The 24,578-nt window shown below is 41.0% G+C and overlaps 2 protein-coding genes across 6 annotated transcripts in view; one reads left to right on the forward strand and one right to left on the reverse strand.

Annotated features, from left to right (window-relative positions):
* Positions 1–11,189, forward strand: part of fcho1 (FCH and mu domain containing endocytic adaptor 1) — a 47,740-nt gene extending 36,551 nt beyond the window's left edge. Inside the window, exons 16-27 of the mRNA XM_007550924.2 lie at positions 1,134–1,185; positions 2,111–2,235; positions 2,598–3,599; positions 4,668–4,774; positions 4,859–5,018; positions 5,705–5,819; positions 5,912–6,067; positions 6,655–6,787; positions 7,439–7,635; positions 8,141–8,205; positions 9,873–10,040; positions 10,379–11,189. Coding sequence (XP_007550986.1) covers positions 1,134–1,185; positions 2,111–2,235; positions 2,598–3,599; positions 4,668–4,774; positions 4,859–5,018; positions 5,705–5,819; positions 5,912–6,067; positions 6,655–6,787; positions 7,439–7,635; positions 8,141–8,205; positions 9,873–10,040; positions 10,379–10,407 — 2,309 coding nt within the window. The 3' untranslated portion in view covers positions 10,408–11,189. The remainder of the gene's footprint in view (positions 1–1,133; positions 1,186–2,110; positions 2,236–2,597; positions 3,600–4,667; positions 4,775–4,858; positions 5,019–5,704; positions 5,820–5,911; positions 6,068–6,654; positions 6,788–7,438; positions 7,636–8,140; positions 8,206–9,872; positions 10,041–10,378) is intronic.
* Positions 11,190–12,812: 1,623 nt separating this feature from the next.
* Positions 12,813–24,578, reverse strand: part of rfx2 (regulatory factor X, 2 (influences HLA class II expression)) — a 32,705-nt gene continuing 20,939 nt past the window's right edge. For 4 of the 5 annotated variants that reach the window (XM_007550920.2, XM_007550921.2, XM_016670857.1 and 1 more), the window contains 13 exons: positions 24,223–24,297; positions 22,239–22,420; positions 21,958–22,077; positions 20,912–21,033; positions 20,609–20,727; positions 16,638–16,750; positions 16,389–16,540; positions 15,436–15,533; positions 14,689–14,838; positions 14,407–14,615; positions 14,178–14,331; positions 13,536–13,578; positions 12,813–13,446 (listed from right to left, as the gene is read on the reverse strand). In XM_007550920.2, the coding sequence (XP_007550982.1) occupies positions 13,337–13,446; positions 13,536–13,578; positions 14,178–14,331; positions 14,407–14,615; positions 14,689–14,838; positions 15,436–15,533; positions 16,389–16,540; positions 16,638–16,750; positions 20,609–20,727; positions 20,912–21,033; positions 21,958–22,077; positions 22,239–22,420; positions 24,223–24,297 (1,647 nt within the window). In that variant the 3' untranslated portion in view covers positions 12,813–13,336. The remainder of the gene's footprint in view (positions 13,447–13,535; positions 13,579–14,177; positions 14,332–14,406; positions 14,616–14,688; positions 14,839–15,435; positions 15,534–16,388; positions 16,541–16,637; positions 16,751–20,608; positions 20,728–20,911; positions 21,034–21,957; positions 22,078–22,238; positions 22,421–24,222; positions 24,298–24,578) is intronic. The other variant, XM_016670856.1, reaches the window with a different exon arrangement.

Raw genomic sequence — 24,578 nt, forward strand, 5'->3', positions numbered from 1 at the left:
CGCCTTATATATGAAAAAAAGTTTTAAAATAGGTCATTCATTGAAGGTGCGTCTTATAATCCGGTGCGCCTCATAGTGCGGAAAATACGGTAACCATCATTTTAATAGTCATTTATAACCAGCAGTATGTGGATTCCCAGTTTAAGGAGACCAATCAACCTAAATGCTTTTGGACTGTGTGAGGAAGCTGGAGTACCTGGAGAGAACCCACTCATGCACTGGAGAACACGCAGAAGTACAGCATGCTGGGATGTGATCCTCAGACCGCCTTTCTACCAGGCAGCAGAGCGGTCCACTGGCCCACATCAGAAATATGCATATCAGAAACAATGTGTTCAACATCATGGGGTCAAAGCTGCAGTAGGAAGATTTGAGAAAACCGTGGACAGAATCAAGATTTTAACAAGCTGCACTAGAACCCAACTTCTCCACAGCGCTTCCCCGACAGCGGAGCTCCCCGAGAACTCAAGAAATGGCTAGATTTCCTGTTTTTTCTCAAAATTCAGATTTTTTTTCTTTCAGAATTCAGATTTTTTTCTCAGAATTTTAACTTTACTCTCATAATTTTGACTCTTTCAGAATTATGACTTTAATCTCAGAATATGGACTTTTTTTCAGAATCCTTTTTTATTTTTTCCCTAGCCTTCTTCCGTAGAAACCAGTTCTTCTTTTCTCCATGTCATTTTTCAGCAGAGACCTAACAGAGAAGCCTTCTCGGCTCCCCACAGACAGTAAATCTCTTCATTAGCTGACCTTACACGAGCCGCTCCACTCCAATTAGTCTCAGGTGACTCCGCTCGTGCTCGCAGGCCTGATTGATCACCATTCGGGTCGTTATCTGTCAGCAGGTTAGGCGGCACTGGGAGGATGTGCCCTGCTGCCAGGGAGGGAGGGAGCTTCTCTCTCTCATAAATCCAGCAGCAGCAGATTAATATTCCTCCTCGACGCGAGGAGTTGTTGCAGCTCAGTGACTCCAGACTACATGCTCATATTTATCGTAGAGGAACCGACTGATGGGTTCTTCCCTTGTGCCGCCTCCTCTCAGCGCTTCGAGGAAGATTGCTGATTAATACTGATTAGGGAACATCCTCTGCTGTGAGTCAGATTAGCTCATGTGTGTCCTGTCTCTGCAGACAAGGAGCAGGAAGGCCTACGCAGGTCCACCTCCAGCACTGATCACGACAGGTGAGAGGGGTCTGCCTTTCGCCTCATTGCTTCGTCTCCTCTTTGTGTGCATCTGCTTGCAGGGCAGAGAGACGCATTTAGAGGTTGAGCTGCGTCATTAGTGGCCTTTTCAGCAGTCTGAAGCTCTGCAGGTTTTCACCTTGGCCTCTCTGTATCACTCATTTGTTTTTATCCATCATGGCTTCCATGCTCAGTAGGTTGTTTTTCAAATCCTTATTTCCTGTTTCCTTTGGAGGTCAGACAAGAAAAAAAAACTTTTTTATTTAAAAAAAAATGCAGGAGTGAGAGCATGTACGGATTTGGGCTTAAGAGCAAAAATATGAATAACATTTTATTATCTTATTATATATAATTAGGGCTGATGTAAACGATTATTTTAGTAATAATCTATCGATTATTCTGGCGATTAATCAAATTTCTGCGTTCTGTAGTAGCTACTGAAGCTAATAAAAGAAATATATGAAAGAGAAAATGCTAAAAAAAAAAACAGGTCAGTTCTTTTTATTATTATTCAAGAACACTTTTTATTTCTTAAAATGCGATACACTTTAACACTTTATTTGAAGGAGTTTATGACATAAATAAATGTGATGCAGCACAAATCATGAACAAGAAGGAGTCTTCATGAATGTTTGACTGGTGACATGAAGTGTCATTTGGTAAATAATGATGCTTTTAATGCAAAATGTACACTTTTTTTAATGAACATTTAATGCAACTTTGCATTAAAAGTAACATTTACATTTCATGGCAACAGTCATAAACAGTCATGAGGACTCCTTCGTGTTATGTCAGGTTTAATTCAGCGTCAGTGTTAGACACACCCCTTCAAAAACAGATGATAAATGAAACATTTCACACTATTAAAAATTAAAAACAAGCTGAAATTGAAGCATGAGGTATGACTCTGTGTCTGCTCCGTCAGGTTGGGTTCGACGGCGTCTGGTTCGGACAGCCTGTTTGGTCCTCCACTGGAGTTGGCCTTCAAGTCCAAAAGCTTCGACAGCCGGGATCAGTTCAGAGAGCAGAACGCGTTTGGTGCCTCTGAATGTAAGAAGCTGATTTCATCTTTGTTCACTTTGGCATAAATGAAGAACAAAGCGAATTAATATTTTTACTTTATAAGAGTCACACAGTAATAATAGTTTAAGGTTATGAGGCTTTTATAACATTGTAGTGTTACAAAATATGTAAACAAATATTGACATAGATGTTTTTCTCACTTTTTTTTGCATAATGTCGGAACGTTGAACCAACCATGCAGAACCATAAAGTCTAAATATTGTAGATTTAAAGTTTTGATGTGACACATTAAAATACTTTAAACTGTGAAACTCTGGAGCCTAAAAGGTTTTGATGGTTGACCTGCTCTGGTCCTCATTTGGTCTAAAATGTTTTATTTTGGGTTTCAGATGCAGCCTTCTCATCTGATTCCTCATCACCAGAGAATGTTGAAGACTCTGGTTTGGACTCGCCGTCCCATCAGCCTCTTGGTCCGTCTCCTGAGTTGGCGGGCTGGGCCGCCTGGCCGCCGGTGTCGCAGACTAAAGAACAGACTCAAACGCTGAGCCGACCCGCCGACCCTTTCCTCTCCGCTTTCCACGAGTCTTCATCTGGCCGCAGCTCCAACTCGCAGGACGCCGCCGCTAACGTCTGGTCTGTCGCCTCAACGCGCCCATCGCGGGCGCCTCCAGACACGGACCCCGGTTCTGTTCAGTTCCCGGCTTTCTCCCAGTCGGAGTCGTCGGTGTGGAACTGCAAACACATTCCCACAGACGACCCGTTCTTCGCCAGCTTCGAAAGGACGCAGGAGCCGTTGAACCTGTCTGACGCCTGGACCCGCCTGCCGCCGCCACGCCATTCCCAGGAAACCAGAGGGAAGGACCCGTTTTCCGTCTCCCTCGCCGAAACAAAAACTCTCCTGCCCCCTTCTTCCTCCTCCTCCTCCTCATCCTCCTCCCATCGTAAAGATCGAGAGAGGAAGCGGGACCGGAGCCTCCCGCCGCCGGTTACGTCCGACGACCCGTTTGCCATCACGATGATCGGGAGTCCGACTCACCAGTCGTCGCTGGCTGCAGCAGCTGGAATGATCCCGTCACACAGCAGCAGCAGACCGGGAATCGACGCGGCTTCAGCTCCGCAAAAGAAGGAGCTGACCCACTGGAAGTCTGTCCACAACCCGTTCAGCGACAGCAGCTGCTCCAAGTCGCAGGACGGAGGCGTAAAGATAGAGGCAGGAGGAGGAGGGGAGCGGAGGAAGCACCGGACTTCAGAGAGCGAGCCACGGCGGAATGCCCCTCCTCTGACCCGGCATTCAGGACCTCAGGAGGATCTGTGCTTCTCCACGGACAAAGACGAGGACTGCCTGGATCTCAACACGCAGATGACGACCTGCAGCATCGGCTCACACAAAGGTACCGAGGTTTACTCCTCTTTAATTCAGCCTGTTGAGAAAGTCAAATAGAATATTTATTTATGTAAACAAGACCTATTATGCTTCCTTGACCAGGTTAGTAAAGGTCTTTAAGTTACACAGAACATGGTCACTACATTTTTGTTTAGCACAAAATAATCCTTGCATAATCAGATTTTAAGCTCCTTTCAGAATGAGCTGTTTCAGGGCGTCTTGTCACTTTAAATCCAAATAATCTGCTGCTGGCCACGCCCCTCAACTCAATATTTACACTCACACATGAGAATGGCTGCAGACCAAAATGGCTAATGAAAAGCATTAGTGGAGCTTTCTGCACAACCAACAAGAATGCAGCTAGTGGCTTCTGGAAAGTAATTAAACAACAAAATACTTGTCTTTTCCAGCAGCCATTGTGAAGTGCATAAAACCAGCTGACAAAACACATTGGGGCTCCATTTGGGTTGCTAGGTAACAGGTGGAACTCTGCTGGGGTTGCCAGGTGACGGGTGGAACTCTGCTGGGGTTGCTAGGTAACGGGCGGAACTCTGCTACTGGGGTTGCTAGGTGACCGGCGGAACTCTGCTGGGGTTGCTAGGTGACGGGCGGAACTCTGCTGGGGTTGCTAGGTGATGGGCGGAACTCTGCTACTGGGGTTGCTAGGTGACCAGCTGTGCCTGCTGATTTGGGATGTTACTTTTGGAAGGTTTTTGAAATGGCTAATTTTCCAGACACTTACTGCCAAAAAAAAAACTGCTGTGTGTTATTTTGTGTTTTGTTTTCTAACTTGTTTTTAAAGAGATTGAGCTGTTTTTAGAAGGAGTACAGACCCAAATGGAAGTATTAAACGTGAAAATGTGAATCTCTGTCCTTACTTTCATCAAGTATATCTGATGTTGAGGGAGCTGTTCGTGCTTTACCTCACTTGAGAAAAATGCCTCATTAAACATGTTGGACCTCAACAGAATGTTACATTTCTTCATTTTATTTAAGCTGATCAACCTTTGTTATATTTGCTGACATTTTCTTTGGTATGCCTTTGCTTTCAGTTCTTTATTTTTCTCCCCCAAAGGGTCTAAACATAGCTACAGGTCTGACACGACTGAAGTGGTTTCCGCTGCTCCTCAAAGAGCGACCCGGTCCAAAAGGTCGTCAGCCCGACTCAGTGGCAGCGAGCGAGTGAGTCCCTGTCATCAGCTCTACCTGACTTATGAACGAGGGCCTTAAAGATGGCGGCCATCATGTTGTCCCTCTGTGTTTCAGTCCCGGTCTCTGTGTTCATCTCCTCTGCCGGAGCTCAGCCAGTCCCTGACGTCCTCCTCGTCCTCCAGCCCGAGCGACTGGGGGGCCCAGAACAGAGGGCCCAGTCCGGCCAGGGTGGGACATTCCTCCCCGCTCCCTTACCAGGACCAGCAGAGACAGAGTGAGTTCCTGGTCACTAAACCTTAGTTTATGATTTATGTAAATGAAAAGGACAAACCCTGTGTTTTACTTTGCTATAACAAACTTCAACTGACTTTAAAACACAAACATGCAGCTGTATGGAGGCAAATTTGTCTCAGTATTAAAGAGGCAAGTGGAAATGATCGATGTGACCTTGTTGGATTCTGTTGGATCCAGCTGCTGGGCGGAGCCGCGGGTCTGAGAGAGATGGTTCCTCAGATACGTTTGGGTAACAATAGGAAAATTCAATACTAAGCAAATTTACAGAAAATTCAAAATTTGCACAGAAACATAACATTAGAACCCTAAGTAGTCTATTTAGACAGTTAATCTCAGAAAACAATGTTGATTTTTGGAGGCTAGTTTCATTTTAAGTCTCCAAAAATGATGGAAAGGTTTTTTAGTTGCTGTAATGTTAAGACATTTGAAGCAATGTAGTGAAATAACCTTTAACATACAGTTTAGATTATTGCTCTCACAACTAGAGCCAGACCAGATCTTTGATTAGGAATCTGTTGGATCTACGGATCAGCTCCAGAGGTCAGCTAATGTCTCCAGGATTGGATGTGTTAAAAGGTTTAATTTAATCAGTATGAATTCATTCAGCTAATCTTTAACTGGAAAAAGTCTTTTGAATCCTAAACCTCGTCTACGTCCTCTCCACAGTGCACCTGTCCAGAGGACCAAGCCCTATTTCGCTCAGCACACAGGACGCCTGGCCGGTCGCAGCCGCCATAACAGAATACATCAACGCCTACTTCAAAGGCGGACAGCACAACCGGTCAGCCTGGTGACATCACGATGACGTCACGGTCAGATTGTATTAGTTGGTTAAAGCAGGATGAGCTCAGCCTGTGTCTGGTTCTTCTTCAGATGTCTGGTGAAGATCACAGGTGATTTAATGATGTCCTTCCCGGCCGGGATCACGCGGATCTTCACAGCCAACCCGAACGTTCCCGTGCTCAGCTTCCGGCTCGTCAACATCTCCAGGATCGACAACTTCCTGCCCAATCAGAAGCTGCTCTACAGGTCAGCCGCCCTCTCTCCCCGAACCTCCATGGATCTGTGTATTTATTTCACTGTGTCCTCGCTGCACAGGTTGGTAGAAAACCCACAAATTATTTGGTAGAAAGTCTACTCAAGTACTGCGTAACTTATCAAAACATCAGTTATTTATTATTTAAAAATTACATCAGGTGGACCGAAATGTAAAGTTCTGTGGAAATGTTGGTTCCAAAATTAAAATCATTCATATTGGATCCAGAATTTTTTTTTAAATAATTGAAAATTAGATAATATGTGTCCAAAAAAATTTTAAAGTTTAAGCAGAAAGTAGACATAACAAAATAAAAGCAGCAGAAATGGAAAAACAAAAGAAAAAAAACAGTACAGTGTAGAAAAAAGACCATACCTACTATAAACTAATTCATTTGTATAAATACAAAAATATGTGTGCAAAAAACATAGACATGCTTGTATAAATATATATACACACACACATACTCAAGAGTAGCGGTACTTCATGATAAAATTACTCAAGTAAAAAGTACAACATAGTAAAAACATTTAGTTACTCAAGTAAATGTAACTAGATACTGCCCAACTCTGCTTTGCAGCGATCCATCGCAGAGCGACCCGGACAGCAGGGACTTCTGGTTCAACATGCAGGCTCTGCAGCTCTACCTGCAGAAAGAGGCCGAGCTGAACCCCCAGGCCTCCTACTACAACGTCGGCGTGCTCAAGTATCAGGTCTGAATTCACTGATTTACTCATTTAGTTTTCTGCATGGACCTCAAAGGTGACCTATTATGTTTCCTTAACCAGTTTAGGAGAGATCTATGGGTTATACTAAACATGTTCATTACATATTTTGCACAAAATCATTCTTAGATATTGAGCACCTTTCAGCTGTTTTGGGGCAGCTGGTCACTTTAAATCTAAATAAGCCTCTGCTGGCCACGCCCCAAACACTCACATATGAAAATGGCTGCAAACAGATGCACAATTACACAACAGGACATCTTTGAAAAGCATCAGTGCAGCCTCCTGCACAACCAACATGAATGCAGCAAGTGGTTTCTGGACGGTAAGTGAACAACAAAACACTTGTCTTTTCTAGCAGTAGTAAAACCAGCTGACCAAATGTTCTGGAGCGTAGCTTGGGTTGCTAGGTGACGGCGCAGTGTCTGTTGAATGAAATTTAGCCAAAACATTACCTTGTTCTCAAAAATGTCTGGTTAGTATTTAAGCACTTTGGTTTTCTTTAGAAGCAGTTGAGATCCAAAAGGAAGGGAAAATGTGACTTTTGCATAAATGAGACATAGAAAGAAGTTAAATGAGAAAACCTCCAAAAACGAATTTTGAAACGCGTCCCATTGTGAACCTCTCTGGTTCCCTCAGGTTTCCTCTCAGGATCCGGGCCGAGCGCCTCTGTTGTTGTCGGCGGAGTGTCAGCGCAGCGGCACGGTGACCCGGGTCTCCCTGGACTACCACTGCTGCCCCGCCACGGCGCCCTCCACCCAGCTCACCGCCGTCCAGGTGCTGCTGCCGCTGGACCACACCGCCACAGACCTGCAGTGCCAGCCGCCCGCCTCCTGGTGAGCAGCAACAATTAGGGACAAAAACAACAAACTACACGATTTTTATCTTTTGATCCCATTAATGAACTGATCCAACTGTCCTGGGTCTCCTGCAAAAACACAAAATCTTACCAAGTTTTTTTGATTTAGATAAAACAAGACTGACGTACATGTAACTTTTCAGAAAGATTTAGGAACTTGCTTTGAGTCAGTTGTTTAATATTGGTTTATTCAGCTGATTTATTTCACTGAAGACATTTTCCCATGTTGTAAATGAAACTTTTTCATCAATGTTAAGGAATTATTAACTTAACACAAGATCCTATTTCAACAAAACTAATTTAAAGATAACTCTTTAGTAGGATACAGGAGCTTGTTTTACGTCCTTAATTTCTTAATATTGATGAAAGATGTACCAGTTCTACTGGAAAATTATATTTTTGTAACATGGGAAAATGTCTTGTTATAAGTGAAATAAATCTTATCAGTGAAACTGCTCAACGACGCTCCTGATTGTTTGCAGGAACGCTGAGGAACGCCGGCTGCTCTGGAAACTTCCAAACCTCTCTCCAACCAATCACAGCAAAGGTCAGAACTCTGCCGGCCAATCAGGATCAGCGACTCAGAAAGCATGAAGCTTTTTCAATTTAACTCGTGTAACATTAAGAGGAACAGAGACGAATCTTCCATCCATTTATCCTTCCTTCCTTTAAAACTTCCTCTGCAGATTTAAATCAGGATAAATGTTGAATATATTCAGTAGTTTTGTAATAACTTCCCCCATTTCTGCCTTTTTTATTTATTTATACCTCTTTCTGTTATTTTTTTTATGATTTCTCAGAAAATAGATGAAGGAAATTTCAGGGGCATAAATAGTGGGGAGATAAAAACGTTTTGTTTTACGAGCCAGAAGCGACAGTGAAAGGTTTTGCTCTCATTTAAAAGCGTTTTCCTCTTTGTTTACGACTGAAGTGGTTTCCATTAATGCCGTCTGACAGCAGCGAGCCGCTTGTTTATGCTTCGCCGTCTGTCTTGTAAACAGAAGCAGGCGGGTTCTGTGTCTGCAGCTCATCTGAGTTTTTCTGTTCCTCCAGATGTCATCAAACCAAGTTTAGTTTTGGATCATTTTGTTTTTAGCTGTAATCGCTGTTTGTTGATTGTTCCTCTTTAGGCCCAAACATAGTAACTTCTGTTTCATGATGAAACTTTCAAAGATTACAAACTGTAAGGATATAGTTTAATTTGTATTAATTGTATTAGGGTCCATATTGTCTAATTTAGTTATTAATAATTAGCGTATACAAACACAAAAAAATACAGTTTACTAAAATAACATACTCAGGCTAGTAATTGAAACCAAAACCGTACAAAATATATACATTTTGCATTTAAATATAATAAAATAAACCCTTTGCCTGTAAATATGTTCTACCCAGAGCTCCTCGTTAACTCCTGGAAAGGTTTTTGTTTCACCTGGATTAAATTACTGTAAAAAAAAAAAAAAATCTCTTATTAGGCTCCTTTTTCTATCCAGCATTTTTTTTGTTTAATAAAAATAATCAACAAATTTAGGCAATAAATGCTTATTATTTATTGCCTTATTCCCTTATTTTAATAAGGGACTGAATTATTTATTTTTATTTTTTATATATATATATATTTCTAATATTGTATAAAAATGACTTAAATGCATTTTGAGTCATTTTTTAAATGGTTTAAAATAAAATAAAAAATAACTTTTCAAGTAAAGTAAAAATGTATTTGGTAAAAAAAAATAGTCTGCTCAAGTTCTGAGTAATGGATCATATTATTAATCATTTAATATTTAAAATCATATAATCAGACAAACCAAAATATAAAATTAAGAGGAAAGTTTGGTATTTTAAGGACCAAAATGAAAATTTATATAACAAAATCAGGCAAAATAAAAACTGCAGGTGTGTTTCTGGTGAATGTTTGGTTAAAATATGTTTGTTCTTCATTCAGTTTGTATCCAACTCCACTTAAACAGTTAAATTAAAAATTTGGAGAACCTGGATAAATCCTATTAATCAATAACTAAACTAATCGTTATTTGCAGCTAATGTGTAAAACTGAGTTCTCAAACATTAAATTCAAAGTTTAGCTCTTAAAAAAACAGAGCCAGATTAAATCTTCAGAAGGTGTGAACCCGTTGAGCTTCTCGTTTTGCGCCAGGATCCTTCGTTCTCCTGAATGCATGGTGGTGAGCAGAGTTTTGTGTTTGTGTGTCCCAGGCTCCGGGACGCTGTGTGCCAGCTGGCAGTGCCTGGAGGCCCCCCACGGCCCTCCACCCAGCCTGGCCGTCCAGTTTGTGGGCTCCGGGACGTCGCTGTCGGGCATGGACGTGGAGCTGGTGGGAACCCGGTACCGCATGTCGCTGGTCAAGAAGAGATTCGCCACAGGTGATTCTGAAATCACATCTGCTGTTACTTCTATATGCTCATTTAAAAATGTGTTACTCTGTCATGCTACATATCAATCTGGTTAAATTTAACTCTATCAAGTATTTGCTTTCAGGTTTTGTTGCTCTGTTTTTATTTTATTAATATTGATGCTGTCGCTTTAAATTTTGACTGAACTGTTTCATCTTCTAACTAAACTAAAATGTAATTTTACGCAGAGTTGGGTCGGTACTGGTGTGGTTTCACCGTTTCTCTACTGATTTATTAAAATGCATTTGTCACATTTTATAATCTGTTGTGGTGCGTTTGATTTTAATCTGGATTATTTTGCTGTACAGGGAAGTACATGGCCGGCTGCTCCCTGTGACCCTTCAGATTCTGATCGGCTCCTCGCTGCTGCATCAAACTCAACGTTCAGTCGTGGAGGACACCGTGCACTTACTTCTGACACGTCCTGCTGTTTTAGGACCAACGTTTTTCTTCTTCTTCTACTGTTTCTCTCTGTTTGTGGTGTGTTTTCCTGGAGAGAAACTGTTTTTACTGAAGCTTCTTTGTTCAGACTGTGTTGTGTTTGGATCAAGAAACTGGAAAATAAGCTGCATCTCTTTATGTAAATTATAAAAAAAATTATTAAAAAAAAAAGCTGCTGCCATGAAGTTAGGGTATTTAATTAATGTAAATACTGTATCTTTGTACCAACATTGTGATCTTCTATCAAACTGTAGAAAAAACTGTTTGTAAAGCAGAAACTTGTTTTAAGTAGAGGTTTTTGTGATGTTCAAAATTGATTAAATAATAAACAAATGTGCTTAAACCATTTGGGTTTACAACAATTTATTACACTTTGTGACCAAGTACAAAATACAGTGAAACTATGCAGTTTATTACAGACAATCATCTGTCCTTAGGCTAGTTAAAGTGGAGTCAAGAACAGGTTTAAAAATACACAATAAATTCAGTATACGTGTGAGAAGAAACTAGTTCAATAAAAAATAATCTAACAGCTTTACAAAACGTTACAAAGTACACATAGAAATAATTTTCCTCCAAAGCACTTTAAGGCAAATTACTGTGACAGGCACAAGTTACTAAAGCCTTAAATAACTTAAGACTCTTGTTGCTACAACAAAATCATCTGAGGGAAAATAATAATTTCAACACAAAAATTCCATCAATTCAGATTAGCTCATAAATAGGATTTTTTTTGTTTTGTTTCCAGACACCTTAGTTTACTGCGGCGCTGCAGTAATAAACCGTTTCACACATTTAACATCAGGTTGGGAACAGATTCGTCTCATTCAGCTACACAGCAAAGCATTTCCTTCTGACGCAACAGCATCAGAGAGACGAAGCGTTTTCTACATCGTATAAACATATTCATCACGTTTTCTGAAACGACGCGCTGCATTTCCTATTGGAACAGAACAGAAGACATCAACAGAGCTGCAGCCTGAGGTTAGAGGTTCTGCAGTCTCCAAGCCGACTCGGCTCCGCTCCACGTTTTGTCAACACGGATTGTTTGACATCCTGCCTCCTTTCTGTTGATTAATCTGGAATATTTCCAACTCCAGAGCAAGTTACATGCACAGTCCCTTGCAAAACTATTCACATCCATCATCATTTTTTTACTGTAGCAAATGGAAACATATACATTTTTGGGGTTTTTTCACAAATAAAAGTCTGAAAAGTTCAGCATGGATTTGTATTCAGCCCCTAGATAAAGTCCAGTGACTTCAATCAAATTATGTTTTAGTGAATGTGGAAACTAATCAGCATAAATTCAGCTGTTTTCTGAAAACCTGAAACCTACCAGGAACATCTGAGCAAAGAATTAGTCATGTGATCCACATGTTTGACCTCAAGAAAGTTGAATTTCAACGCGCCATGTAGGAGAAAAAACAGCAACGATATTCTATTCAGATTTTAAAAAAAAACAAAAACGTTTACAGTTTATTCATGCATGGAAAATGCTGTTTCACCTGCTCTGAAACACGGCGATGGCACCATCATGCTGTGGGGACTGTTTGCATGCAGCAGTTACTGGGACAACACAAGAATCGTTTAGATCAGGGGTGTCAAAACTTTTCGTGACAGGGGCCAGAACCCCACTGCTGAAAATACTTTGGGGTTATGCTGTATTTCAAAATCATTTTGTGTTTTTAAGTTTTATCTATTTATATTTATTTGCTCAGCAATGAATTAAACAATCAATATGTTAATGAAATAAAGTGTCAATGTTTTTGAATTCATAAAAAGCAGACAGGTTCCTGACTTTTTGTTTGTTTCTCTAACAAAAATGAGAACTTGTATTAGCCAAATTTAACAGATGAAATAAAGTGTTAAATTTGTCAATGAAATCCTTAACGAATAAAAACTTTACAAAAGTGACCACAGTTTAAATTGTTCCACAAACGGCCCCCGGGCCACACGTTGGACACCCCTGGTTTGGCTCTAAATATTTTCATATTCAAATCATTCTGAGAATGTCTGGACTTTAATTTTCAGTCTTCGGACGAGTAAAACTGATAGATAAATCAGGGGGACTGATTACAAACACCAATGTTTTCAGATTCTTCCCATCTAATAAATGATGAACTCTGAGTTGGAGTGAAAACTTCTGCAAGGCAACAGGCTTTTTGTTGAACCATCTGGAGAACAGAACAGAAATGTTGAGGTAAAATCCAGCTTTTCCAAACTCTCGGCTGAGCTGGAAAACAAACGGGAAAGTCCTTTGGGTTCCTAGGCTGCATGTTCTTACTTCCTCTGACCCATTTCTTTTTTTTATTATTGTTCTTTTACCGTGTTTTTGCTACGAGGTGCAGCAGAGGCATCAGGGAGAGAGAGCGAAGGCGCTCTGAGCGTTTTGAGGTTTGAAGACGGTACATTCATACTGCGGTTGAGGCACAGCTGAGGGACAGGTCCACATCCGTAGCGGCGATTTCAAAGTTAATCTAAGGCACTCAAAGGACACTATGGCACAACGAACTCGGATTTAAAGAAAAAATAATAAAACCAAAAACAGATGGAGCACAAAAACGCCACCGTTTAGAAGTTAAACATCCAATATGAGAAGCTACTGCGCAGAAGAAATTCACAGTCCCAACAAAAACAGAAAACGACGAGATCCGTTACACCCCTGTGAAACGACAGCGAATAAAAACCGTGTGTGTGTGAGGGGGTTTGGGAGTCAGGGCCTCGAGGGGCTCGACCATCTTTATAAACACTTCTACTGCTTCTGCACTCTTCTCTATTTACATTGCACTCGTTCTGCTGCTTCCGGTCCGCTCAGACCGGACTCACATTTCCTGCAGAGGGTGGCCTATTTCAATCCTCTCCCTCTTCACCGCCGGTTCGGCCGGAGTGCCGTCGCCGTCCAGGTTGCTCATCTCGTCTGAGAACGACGCATCTGAGGGAGAGGAAGAGGATTCTCCGTTTTCGTTTGGCTGTTAAAACGCGTTGCTATGGCAACCGGGGTTTCAGAAAACAAACGCTTACCCTTCTCCAGGAGCGACGGCATCATGGAGCTCAGGTCGCTGAACTGGAAGTTGAGATTAGAGGGAGAATTTGTAAACAGAACAAAATAACGAGACTTTAGGCTAACGGTGCTTTGCTTACAGTTTTTAAACACGTTCTGGTTGTTCACATCCTGTCAGCGTTTAATGTTTTTTACTGGAATTATGATGACAGCAAACTGAAACAGCACAAGTGGCTTCACTGTGTTAAAATCTATAAAGTGTGGCATGTTTTTATTTGTATACCTAAGGCTCCATGTAGCAGAACGACAAAAAAATCAAGAGTTATGAAAACTTCAGCATGTGTTCCAGGTGGGGCTGTGCGATCTGGAACACATGCATCATCATCATCATCATCATCATTAAAATCTGATGATGATTTTAATCAATTTAGTTTCTTCACTTTTTTCCTTAATAAATTTTTTACCAACATTTCACTTGATCTGAATTCAAAGTCAAAATAAATAGAAGCCATCTTGTCAAACGCAGATGGTAGTTCTTGGTTTGCTAACATCGCTATGGAAACCCAAAGAATGTATTGATGAAAAAATAATCCTAATTTTCCACAAATTAAACAGGAACTTTGATAAAACCCGATTCATCACCCCACTCTGATCTCTCTTACCTCTCCCATCACCGCTATGGGAGTTTCTCCGGTTGCCTGGGCAACGCGGTGCTCCACCAGGTAGAACATGTACTCGTCGTAAAGCAGGCGGATCAGATGGAACGAGCCGAAGCTGGCGGCGCTGCGCAGAGTCAGGTCTCTGATCACCATGGAGCTGCAAGCAGAGAAACGAATCGTTATTCATCGTTATTCTGGATTTTTAAGGAACGGCCTCAGCGCCGCGCCGTACCTGTAGAAGGACCACTTGAGCAGGAACTGGCGGGCGGCTTTGGGGAAGCTGGGGCTCCCCTGGTGAGGCTTCAGGACCTGAGAGACCACGTTGTCCAGCCAGGTGGCCCACTGGTCCAGGGAGCTCTGCTGCTGCAGGGTGACCTTGAAGTCCTGCTCCAGGCGCTGGACCACGCCCTCGTCACACTGGCAGACCCACGACGCCTGCTCCTGTTGGACAAACCCGGGGTCGGTCAGAGGGGAGCCGCGGCGGGCCACGGAGCCTCCTGGAGGCGGAGCTCACCTGGACATTGGCGAAGTCCACCCTGTTGAGGTCGGAGAGCATCTGGTTGATCTGGGAGGTGTTCTGCAGGACGGCGCGGGCCGCCTGGGCCAGGTGGTTCAGACTGGTGTAACGCCTCAGAGTCTGGGCAAACGCACTGACCACCGCCACCTGCACAGGAAAACACGCAGCGACTCAGACATGAGGAACCAGCTGCTGAAACATTACTCAGTAATCGATCATTAAGACCCGAAGAAAGAACATCTGCTGAGAGAAAAACAAACATTTCACATTCAAGATAAAAAACAAACAAACCATGGTCTGTAAATCTGTAATACGCAGAATTAACTTCAGCTTCACCTTCTTTAAATTCTATTAATCCAAATATTAATTAGTTAAATGAAAAAATAATCAACACTTCAGCTATAAAAATGTGGGGTTTTTTTTAACTCTTTTGCAACAAATGATCAGCATTCACTAACTGAATGCCAAGTTCTTGCATTTTAGGCAACAATATGTTTATTTTGTTATTTAAAAAAGAAATTAAGTTATTTGTTTACAAATTTTGATGCATTTCTAATTCTGTATTAAAAAAAGACTCAAGTGGTCAGATGAAAAATCTGAAGAAGGTATCAGTTTTCTTTCAACTGATTATCATCAGAATAATCAAAGTAAAATAATCGTTAGTTGCAGCCCTAGCTGTAGTTGATATCAGGCCTAATTACCTAATAATCAACATTAAATGTCTTTCTGGAGATTTCCGGTTACCTTGGTGCGAACGATCTCTTGTGGGAAGCTGGTCATGGCGGTCGTCAGCCAGCCCTCCAGACTCTTGGCGAAGTTTCTGATGGCCTGAGTGAGAGTGCCTGAAGAAACAGAACGGCCTGGATTACCAAACGGCACCGGGGCTGTGACAGTTACTGCAGACGGCCTCCAACAAACGCAGAGTCACGTCGCAAAATGCCAAACTAAGCTCATCATCACAGCATCAATATGTGCAGTAACAGGGGAGGATTTCGTGGATGCATTTGAAATAAAACAATCTGCTTCCTGATTGTGTGTTTGTCCAGTTAGACTGACTTCCAGTGTCTTTTCTTGTGAGCTGAAGCTCAGCGAGCGTTTGGACATCGTGATCACGGGAAAGAGCAAACAGCTACATGGAGGTCAGGGAACGTCCCGGATTGGGAAAATATTATCAGCCTTCTGGAAATGTCAGAGCTAAGGTGAAGTTTCTGTGAGGAATGACCCAGACTGTAGTTAAGCTTAGTTTTTTTCTAATCTAGCGCTAATCCCTCATATGAGATGCTAAGGAGTTTAAATCTAGACAAAATAAAAATTTGCAATTGAAACATAATCAGTGAAAAATGAATCAACAATATGATGGCACTTAACAAAATGAAATGTTTCAGTTGTTGACCGTGTTCTATGATTTTGTGTTTTTATGACCTAAAGCACTTTGAAATATAAATGCCTTGTTGTTGAAAGGTGCTATATAAATAAAGTTTTATTTGATTTAAGTATGAATTAAAATGTCTGCCTCTTTTGTCTTTTAAGTGAAACCTTACAAACACAGTGTGACATCATCACTGCATCACTTAATGCTGGAGAGGCAGCAAAAGCTGCTAATTTTAGTCCTAAAGAATCTGATTAAAAACAATTTCTACTAGCAGGTCAAAGGTTAATCAGAGCCTCTCTGCTATGTTATGATAAAAGCCACTGACTGGGAACGGGGCGCAGCACGTCAGGGATGAGGATCTCCACCAGGGCCTGGTACAGGATGTGGTCGCAGCTCCTCATCCATAGCCGGACCGGTTCATATTTGCACAGAGATACCAGCTTCTCCCTGGGAATCACTCGCTCCAGGTCATCATCACTGCACAGAACACAAAGGAACAAAAGCAACGTGAATGCTGCTGCTCTGGACTCGGGTGGGTTGAAACCCACAGAGAGCCGTTTCCATCTGATCCGACCTGCTGGGGATGGTTGTGCTGCCGTCACTAGATGGCGCTGCTGCATTCCAAAAGTTCTGCCAGAAATTCTCCACATAGTGGAACTGCAGATTCATCACCACATCCAAAGTAGCCTGCAGGAGAGAGGGAAGGCAGGGAAGGAGAGGGGAGGCGGGGGGAGAAAACACACAGAGCTGAGCCATGGCAACCAGACACACAACAAAGTTTCTCCAGGCAGGCAGGCAGGCAGGCAGCCTCAACCTAGGTCCTCCTGGTTCCACAAAAACCCAGCTCCCTGCACATTAATCATCCACAGAGTCCATTCGGTTTCAGTGCTTTTGTGAAGCAGCTTTACAGATTCGTCTTCCTGCTCTGAGTGGCCTGAACTCACCTGCAACATTTCTTTCCTGTTTCCTGTGCTTGAGTTATGGAGACAGAGTTGTGAGCGTGTCGGTGAACGTAAAGGCAGCAGAGGTGAGCTGCTGCAGCAGCGTTGGTGACAACCTGATTCTACAGAGATCGCAACTTTATAACGCCTTGCAGTCAGGCCAGATGAGTCTCCGTCAGGGGGGAAAAACTCCCAGATATCATCTGTTTATTTAGTTTTTATCTGCGTTACTAAAGTGCCCAGAACACGCCGAGCCTCCTCTTCCTCCTCTTCTCCTCTTCCTCCGTGCAGCACGGTGAACGCTTGCAGCAGGATCCTGTTACACGGCAGCGTAAGTCTCGATCACATGATATGTTTTTGCTTCCTCTCCGCCAGTCGCCATGGCAACCGTGTTTACAGTTGCCCCCAGCAACAGGTCAAACACAGAGCTTCCAAAACAAAAGGAAGAATTCCCCATTCCCTCCAAATGAGCACATTCTGCCTTCCTCCAAAGCCAGCGAGCGAGAGAGACAGAGAGCGCGCGCGCGGCTCGTCCTGCCTCGCAGCTTTCCATCGACGCAGGAAAAACAACCCGACAACAACAAGCTGAAAGAGTGTGGAGGAGAAACCGAGTCGCTAACAGAGGTGCTAAGCCTCTGAGAAATCAAAGCTGAGGTTTGAGACTCGAGTGTTTTTACACCAAAACGCTTCACTAAACTTCTATGGCTTCAAGCCCGGCCAGGAAAAACTGTTGTGTTACCATGACAACAGGAAGAGGAAGGAAATATAAAAACAGGTACATCTCAAAATGTAGGATTAGGCCTGTCACAATAACAAACACGGTAAAGACTATAATTTGTACCAGAAATTAGTGGGATAAATAATGTTTTTTTAAGATGATTTTCAAGTATTATAATGATAATGAGATAATAAGTTCTCCCTCTGAAAGACTAAAACTTTAATTTGTACAGAATATTCCACACTCAACTGTTAGATAACCAAACAAAAAACAATAAATGAAGAGGAAATGAAACCCACACACAAGTGAAACCAAAAATAAAATGAATTATAAAGTCTCTCCGAAGAAAACTGCACTTCAAAAAAACAATCAGAATGGAAATTATCAAGATCATCTTAATTTATCATGTGATTAATTGATTAATTGCTTTTATTGGGAGAATCATTAAAAACTTTGGATTAATTTAACAGAGACAATTCTCACGCATTTATTTCTTCTGATTTTGATGACATCAGCAGAACTTATGGCTAATGAAAACCAAAATTCAGTTTCTTATAAAGTTGAATCAAAGTATATACATATATATGTTCAATATAGAAATATTATATTAGAGCCTACACAATAATGGGAGGGTTGCTGAGCTCAAAAGGCCCCCACTAAAGAAGTTGATTGTTTAGAATGTTACATACAAGCATATAAATGGAAAGTTGAGTGGAAGGAAAAAGTATGGGAGAGAAAATGCAAGAGAGAGAGAGAATTGTTGCAGAGAAGTTTTCAGGTCAGAGAGTTTGGAGGAAGAGCAAAGAGACGGTGATGATTTGGGCTGCCTTGGTCACAGCTGTCTGCCAGACAGTTATAAAGCACTGCATGTGTTCCTCTGCTGACAATCTTTATGGAGAAGCTGATTTTATCTTCCAGCAGGACTGGACTTCTGCCAATAGGACCAACACCTGGTATCGCTGGGCCTGATTGACGTGAAACTCCTAAAATAATCTCTGGAGCATCAAGAGGAAGATGAGACAATGGAGCAAAGTGGGCTTCCTTAAAACAGGCTGATCATGTCCATGACACGCCGCATTGATGCAGTACTGACTCCATACACTGTACATGGATATGATAATAGCTTTTTTTTTATTAATCCTATCCAATATTTACAGTTTTTGAGAAAATGAAGCTGTAATTCAAACATTTAGCTAAGTAATAATAAAAAGACTAAGCTCTAAGGAAATGCATTCCTCATACTAACAACTTGTTGTTTCTTGATGTCTAAAGATTACACAAAGCAGACAGATTAGTCCCTGGCAGCGGTAAGAGTGGCAGAAATGTGACGGTGGACAAAGACAGGAGTCTGTCCATCCGTCCGCAGACACAGCGGCACAAAGGCCCGAGGGGAGGCCGCCACAAAGACACCAAGATGTCCACCCAGCACGCTGAAAGGTTAATTGGCATATCTTGAAAGCTGTGCAGAGATGAAAAGACGGCTGGAACAAAGGCGGTGTGTGGAGAAGCCGGACAAGAGGAGGGCAGGGATAATATGATAAAACCCAGAGCTTCGCCGCTTTAATCGCTGCCTCTCTCCGGGATCCAATGGCCCAAATTCTCGGGTTGTTTCTCCCGCTCTCATATCTGGGTTCCATCTTCAGGCTGCGCACGCGATTCTCTCTGTCAGGGAACTGAACCGAACTGCGGCGGGTAAACTACGGTTGTGAAACGTCATTTCTCAAGAACTCCGATTTCTTCACCCAGAATATTTACAGTTTAGAAATAAGACACCTGCAGGCTGCGTCCCGGTTTCCCAACACTGGGACAGTACGAAGGAATTTCAGCCGTTTCCATAAACAGACTCAATGTGGTTTCATTCATATGAAATTTAAATTACCATCGATTGTAAATGTATTTGGGATATTCAGCTTTGATTACCATATGAATCCAGAAGCACAGGATTCACTCACTATGTGATGAAACAGGAGCAACATAAGCCTCAGGTTAACGCATAAAATCAGTAAATTAACTCGTTACAAAAACCCTCATGTGTTTCACCAATACAAATAAAAAAGGTGAGGCTTATATGTTATATATTCCACAAACACCAAGTGATACGGAGACATGGAAGTACTAAGAAATGTATCATTTATCATGATATATTTATTAGTATGATAAGAACTCTGATTTATTGTTGCTATGATAAATTCCAATCAAAGATGTTGAAAAATATAGTTGTGATTTCTAGTTTTATTATTTTCTCCAATGTTTGTTCAATGAAGCCGTCAATAAAAATCAATTAATTTGAAAATATTGTTAAATGAAGTTACTGTGTGCTGTCTAATGGTAGTGACTTCATTTTGTCACTGGTGTTCTAAAGAAGCGTGTAACAAATGAGCATGTTTTTTAAAAGTCATGCCATGACAGTTGCCTAAAAGAAAAATAATAAATAGTCCCTATTGTCGCTTTTATTGTTATCACAACAGTAACACAAAGTATCAGGATAAAACTTTAAGTCCAAGTTGCCCAGCCCTAAATGGAAGTGATCAGTTGTTCCACTTCGCTTCACATTACTCTCACTCATGGTGGCTGTTTGCGTTTTCTAGCAGACATTTTCCTTCCACTTAACTTTCCATTAGTATTCTTGGATAAGTGTCAGTTGCAGTAACTGTCAAATTAAGCCAATAATCTGATAATCTGTTTAGGTTTATTTTAGTCAACCATACGTAAAAACACAGACATAAAAACCTTCAAAGTACATAACTTTGAACTCATAGCTCTATGTAATATTCCAGTTTTTTACTCTATTACTGCAATAAAAAAAACTGTTAATGATTATTAAGAAGCACATGCAGCTATAAATCAGAAATGAACCAGAAACGATTGTCCAGAGACGAGTCTCACCTCACAGTGGCTTCTGTAGAGCGTCTGCAGCTTCTTAATATCAGTCATGCTGATGCGCTCAGGAAGAGGCTGCGTGCCCAGGTCCGGAGAAGGAAACGGAGGTAAGGCGTGAGACGTGTCTGTGGAAATGAACATGGATGAGTGTTCATCTATAAACCCAACATCTCCAGGCAGAAAAGACAGAAACTATGGGAACCTGTTGTGATGGTACCAAAAGAAGACCTTCAAATGCAACTCAAAAATATCAAATCTGAGGGGGAAAAATGTATAAAAACGGTACATAAAGGCAGCTTGTGTGTTTACCGATGTACTGCTGGTGCTGCTGGGTTTGAGCGGCCACCGACTGCTCTGGGGTGCTGCTGCAGTGCTGAGAGCTTCCACACAGACTGTCAGACATGCTATCCACCTTCTGCAGAGGCTTAAACCTGCACAAACACGTGAGTGAAACATTCGTGTTAGCTGTAATAGTGGACAGATAACCTGAATAAACACAAAAAGCCGTTTTAAAACAACATTTTCATTCATTGAGGGGGAAAAAAGCTGCCCAACCCAGTCAGGAGAAAGCAACCACCTCCTTATTAAATCATGAATTAACGATGACTAAGTTATGTTTCATAGAAAAATGAACTCAGTTTTACAAGTCAAAACATGGCACTGATACCCCTACACAAAACTTTTAAAATACTTTGATTATACTGTCTTCTGGTATATTTTGCTGGATAAATATAGTTGTCTTGAGACAATTTTCAAGTAATATATTGGTAATCGTATTAATAGTCTCAAAGCTCAATAAGTTTTAAATTCTAATGAATATTTCACATTGGACCTGGAAGATAGTTTGAATATCCAAAATAAATAAAACAGCAGAAACAACATGAACTATGAAGTTTCTGTAAACAAAACGTCCTTCTAAAAGAGATAGCTGAGGAAAAAACACCAGACTGAAGACTTTTGTTATTCAGTTTTCAGTAGAAAAAGAAAACGAAAAAAAAGAAAACTATAAATCATTCAAATAAAAATTACTGAGCTCGTTTTAATTCATTGTGCAATTAATTGATTTATTGATTACTGCAACAGGCCTAACTGTCTTCAATTACATGTTACTGCTAAGGTTTGTTATTTATAAACACCTGATTACAGGAACAGTTGAAGGTTCTTACAATGAGACCTCTATGATACTCCAAACGAAACATCACCAAACAGAACCTAAAATTAAAATTTTCACAAAATGGAAATGGTTTGGACAGAAAATGGCTAAATGCTGAAACAATTTAATCACAAATTACAAAAGATCCAAATGTAAGTCAACCTGGAAACTGTACTTTTCCACCTGTTGCTAAAAGTCTGACCTCTGTTTCTGGTGGACAGGCTGCTGCCGCATCGCCATGTACTGGGTGTCCTCCTGCAGCCGGTTCAGGGGAGAGTCTGGCTTCACCCGGATGCCATAGTAATGGTACTTGGAGTTGCCTCTGAAGGAGAGAAGAGAGCCAGAAAGCAGTGAGAAAAAGCCTTGCCATCAGAGTAATTACTATCATTACTCTCCACCAGTCCCTCTCCAGTACATGTAAGCATGATCATATTCATCACTTCTTGAAAAGTTATGTGATTACTGTTATCAGCGTCCTCCTACCTGGTGCCGAGGCGCCGCGTCCTTAGGCCCATAAAGACGGAGCGGATGAGCTTCCCGAAGGACGCTGCGTTAACCGGATCCAGTTTCTGCTCCTGGCAGTGCCTGAGGTAATGGTTGTAGAGGGAACACCGGGGCAGGCTCACTCCCTCCGCCGTCTCGTAGTTGTCCAGCAGCCACTGAAGCTGCAAACATGGAGGAGAATATATTCACACCCGGAGCGTTCCCAGGAGACGGACCTGAGCCGCAGAGGAGAGCAGCAGATCGTTTTATCACATCAAACGCCACATAACGCACACATCACACAGCCTCTGATTTTTAAACATCCACCCGTGACCATGTCTGTCTCTGAGCTACGGCTGTAAGTAACCAGAGCAATGAAAACTGCTACTAGAGTTAAAATAACTCAACTTTAAACACACAATTTGGACACATGATGTTCAACGTTAAAGGGAAAACCTTAAATCACATTTCTACCTATTTAAATTCAAATATGTAATTTAGTTTTAATGTTTTCTTACACTTTTTTTTATAAAAAATTGTGTTGTAGTTTCCTTCGTTTTGTATTTATTGTTTGCACTGATTGCATTTATTGACAAAAGTCCTTTACATGTAAATGTGACAAAAATATTAATAAACTCCGTGACAAATTAAAAACAAAAACGTAAAGGTGAAAAATAAAAAAGTCAATGATACATAAAATGTTATGGGATCAAGACAAAAAATGTTAATGTGACAAAAAAATAACAATGAAATCATTAAATATGACAATAATAAAATAAATTGTAAATGTGACAAATAAGTGAAATAAAGCTGTAAAGATGTGTTGCAACTCTTCCTCTTCTATCTTTTAATTTGAATATTTTCCTCTCCTCCACCACAGAAGCGTTTTGTTGGAGCGTCTCCACTGAAAACAATTTCTCAGTAAACCTCATGTCTTTTATGCTGCTAATAGAAAACGGAATAGCTGTCTTTGTTCTTTAGTGTTTTGTAGCTGGAGAAAAAAAATTGGACACTGAATCTGTCATTGATATGCAATTTAGAAAGGCCAATGAAAACAGTTAAAAATGTTTGACCACTGTAACATTTTTTTCTACAGAAACTCGAGGCTCATAGAACAAAAGATTAAAAGAAATTATCTCTGCAATTTTATCAGACTTCTTGCAATCAATATGTCATTAAATTAATTGAAATAATTCTTATAGAAAACAAAAAAACACAATAATCGTGAACATTTTGAAGTTTGCTTTAAGAGCTTTACATTTAACATGCAGTGTGTTTGATGTTATGTTATTTAGTTTTTTATCTGTATCTTTAGACTTTACCTCTGTAACACAATGTTAATCTTTCTGTGCTGTTCTGTTTCACCATTTATGGATAAATAAAACTAAAATATATCATCATTGACACTGTTACAGGGACACCATGCAAACGGTAGCTGAAAAACTAATTATTAATATTTAATCCAAACAAAGCACTAAGTTTATAGAATGTAGACACTTTTTTTTTTACTTATTATTTACTGTTTGTCTATACAAGATCAACTGGAACCACATTATAATATATAAGGAGCCAATTTTAGATTATTATTCAAATTTGTAAAAAGTTTTCCATCCAAGGAAACGATTGCATCGAGTCACTGACCAAAAGGATAAAAAAAAAATCTTTTGGTTCGTCCAACTAACTTTTTCCCTCCAATAAAAAAATCAAAAAGAAAGCTAGCTGGTGAAAAAGCAGGAAAAACAAATAATCAGCATTAGTTCATGCAGAGTATCAGAGCAATCATCTGAAATCTGTATATAAGGAAAAGTGACAGCACACATGAGTTTAGGTCAAGAATGAAACTAAATCAAATCATTTTGGGAAGGGGAAAGAAAGCCAGCAGCAAACAGTGTTTCACTGAGCAGACACAAGCAGAACACAGAGTCCACAGATTCAGCCATAACTTTCTGTTCTGTTTTACATAGAAAGTTCCTGGTTGACTTACATGGCTGTTGAGCAGGCTGCTTTTGTGACTTGCAATTCCTTCAGACTTTTGGAGGTTTTCAATCGCCATTTCAAGCTGAAGAAAGAAGCATGCAAAACAGAAAAAAAAAACAGGATACACAGAAAGGGAGGAGGCAGAACAGAGAGAGAGAGAAAGAGAGAGAGAAAAAACAGGAAGATTGCAGGGGTATAATGTTGGGGAGAAAGAAGAAGAGAAGAGAAAAGGGAAATAAGACTGTTAGCAAGCAGCCAGATCTCTGCATTTCCATTAAAATCAGTCAGTGTTGCAGCCAAATCCATTATTGGCTGACAAAAGCATGCAAATCAAGGGACTCATAGGGTTAAGCAGCTCAGTGA

This window comes from Poecilia formosa, unplaced genomic scaffold (genome assembly GCF_000485575.1).
Source record: "Poecilia formosa unplaced genomic scaffold, Poecilia_formosa-5.1.2 Scaffold38, whole genome shotgun sequence".
Taxonomy (NCBI): domain Eukaryota; kingdom Metazoa; phylum Chordata; class Actinopteri; order Cyprinodontiformes; family Poeciliidae; genus Poecilia; species Poecilia formosa.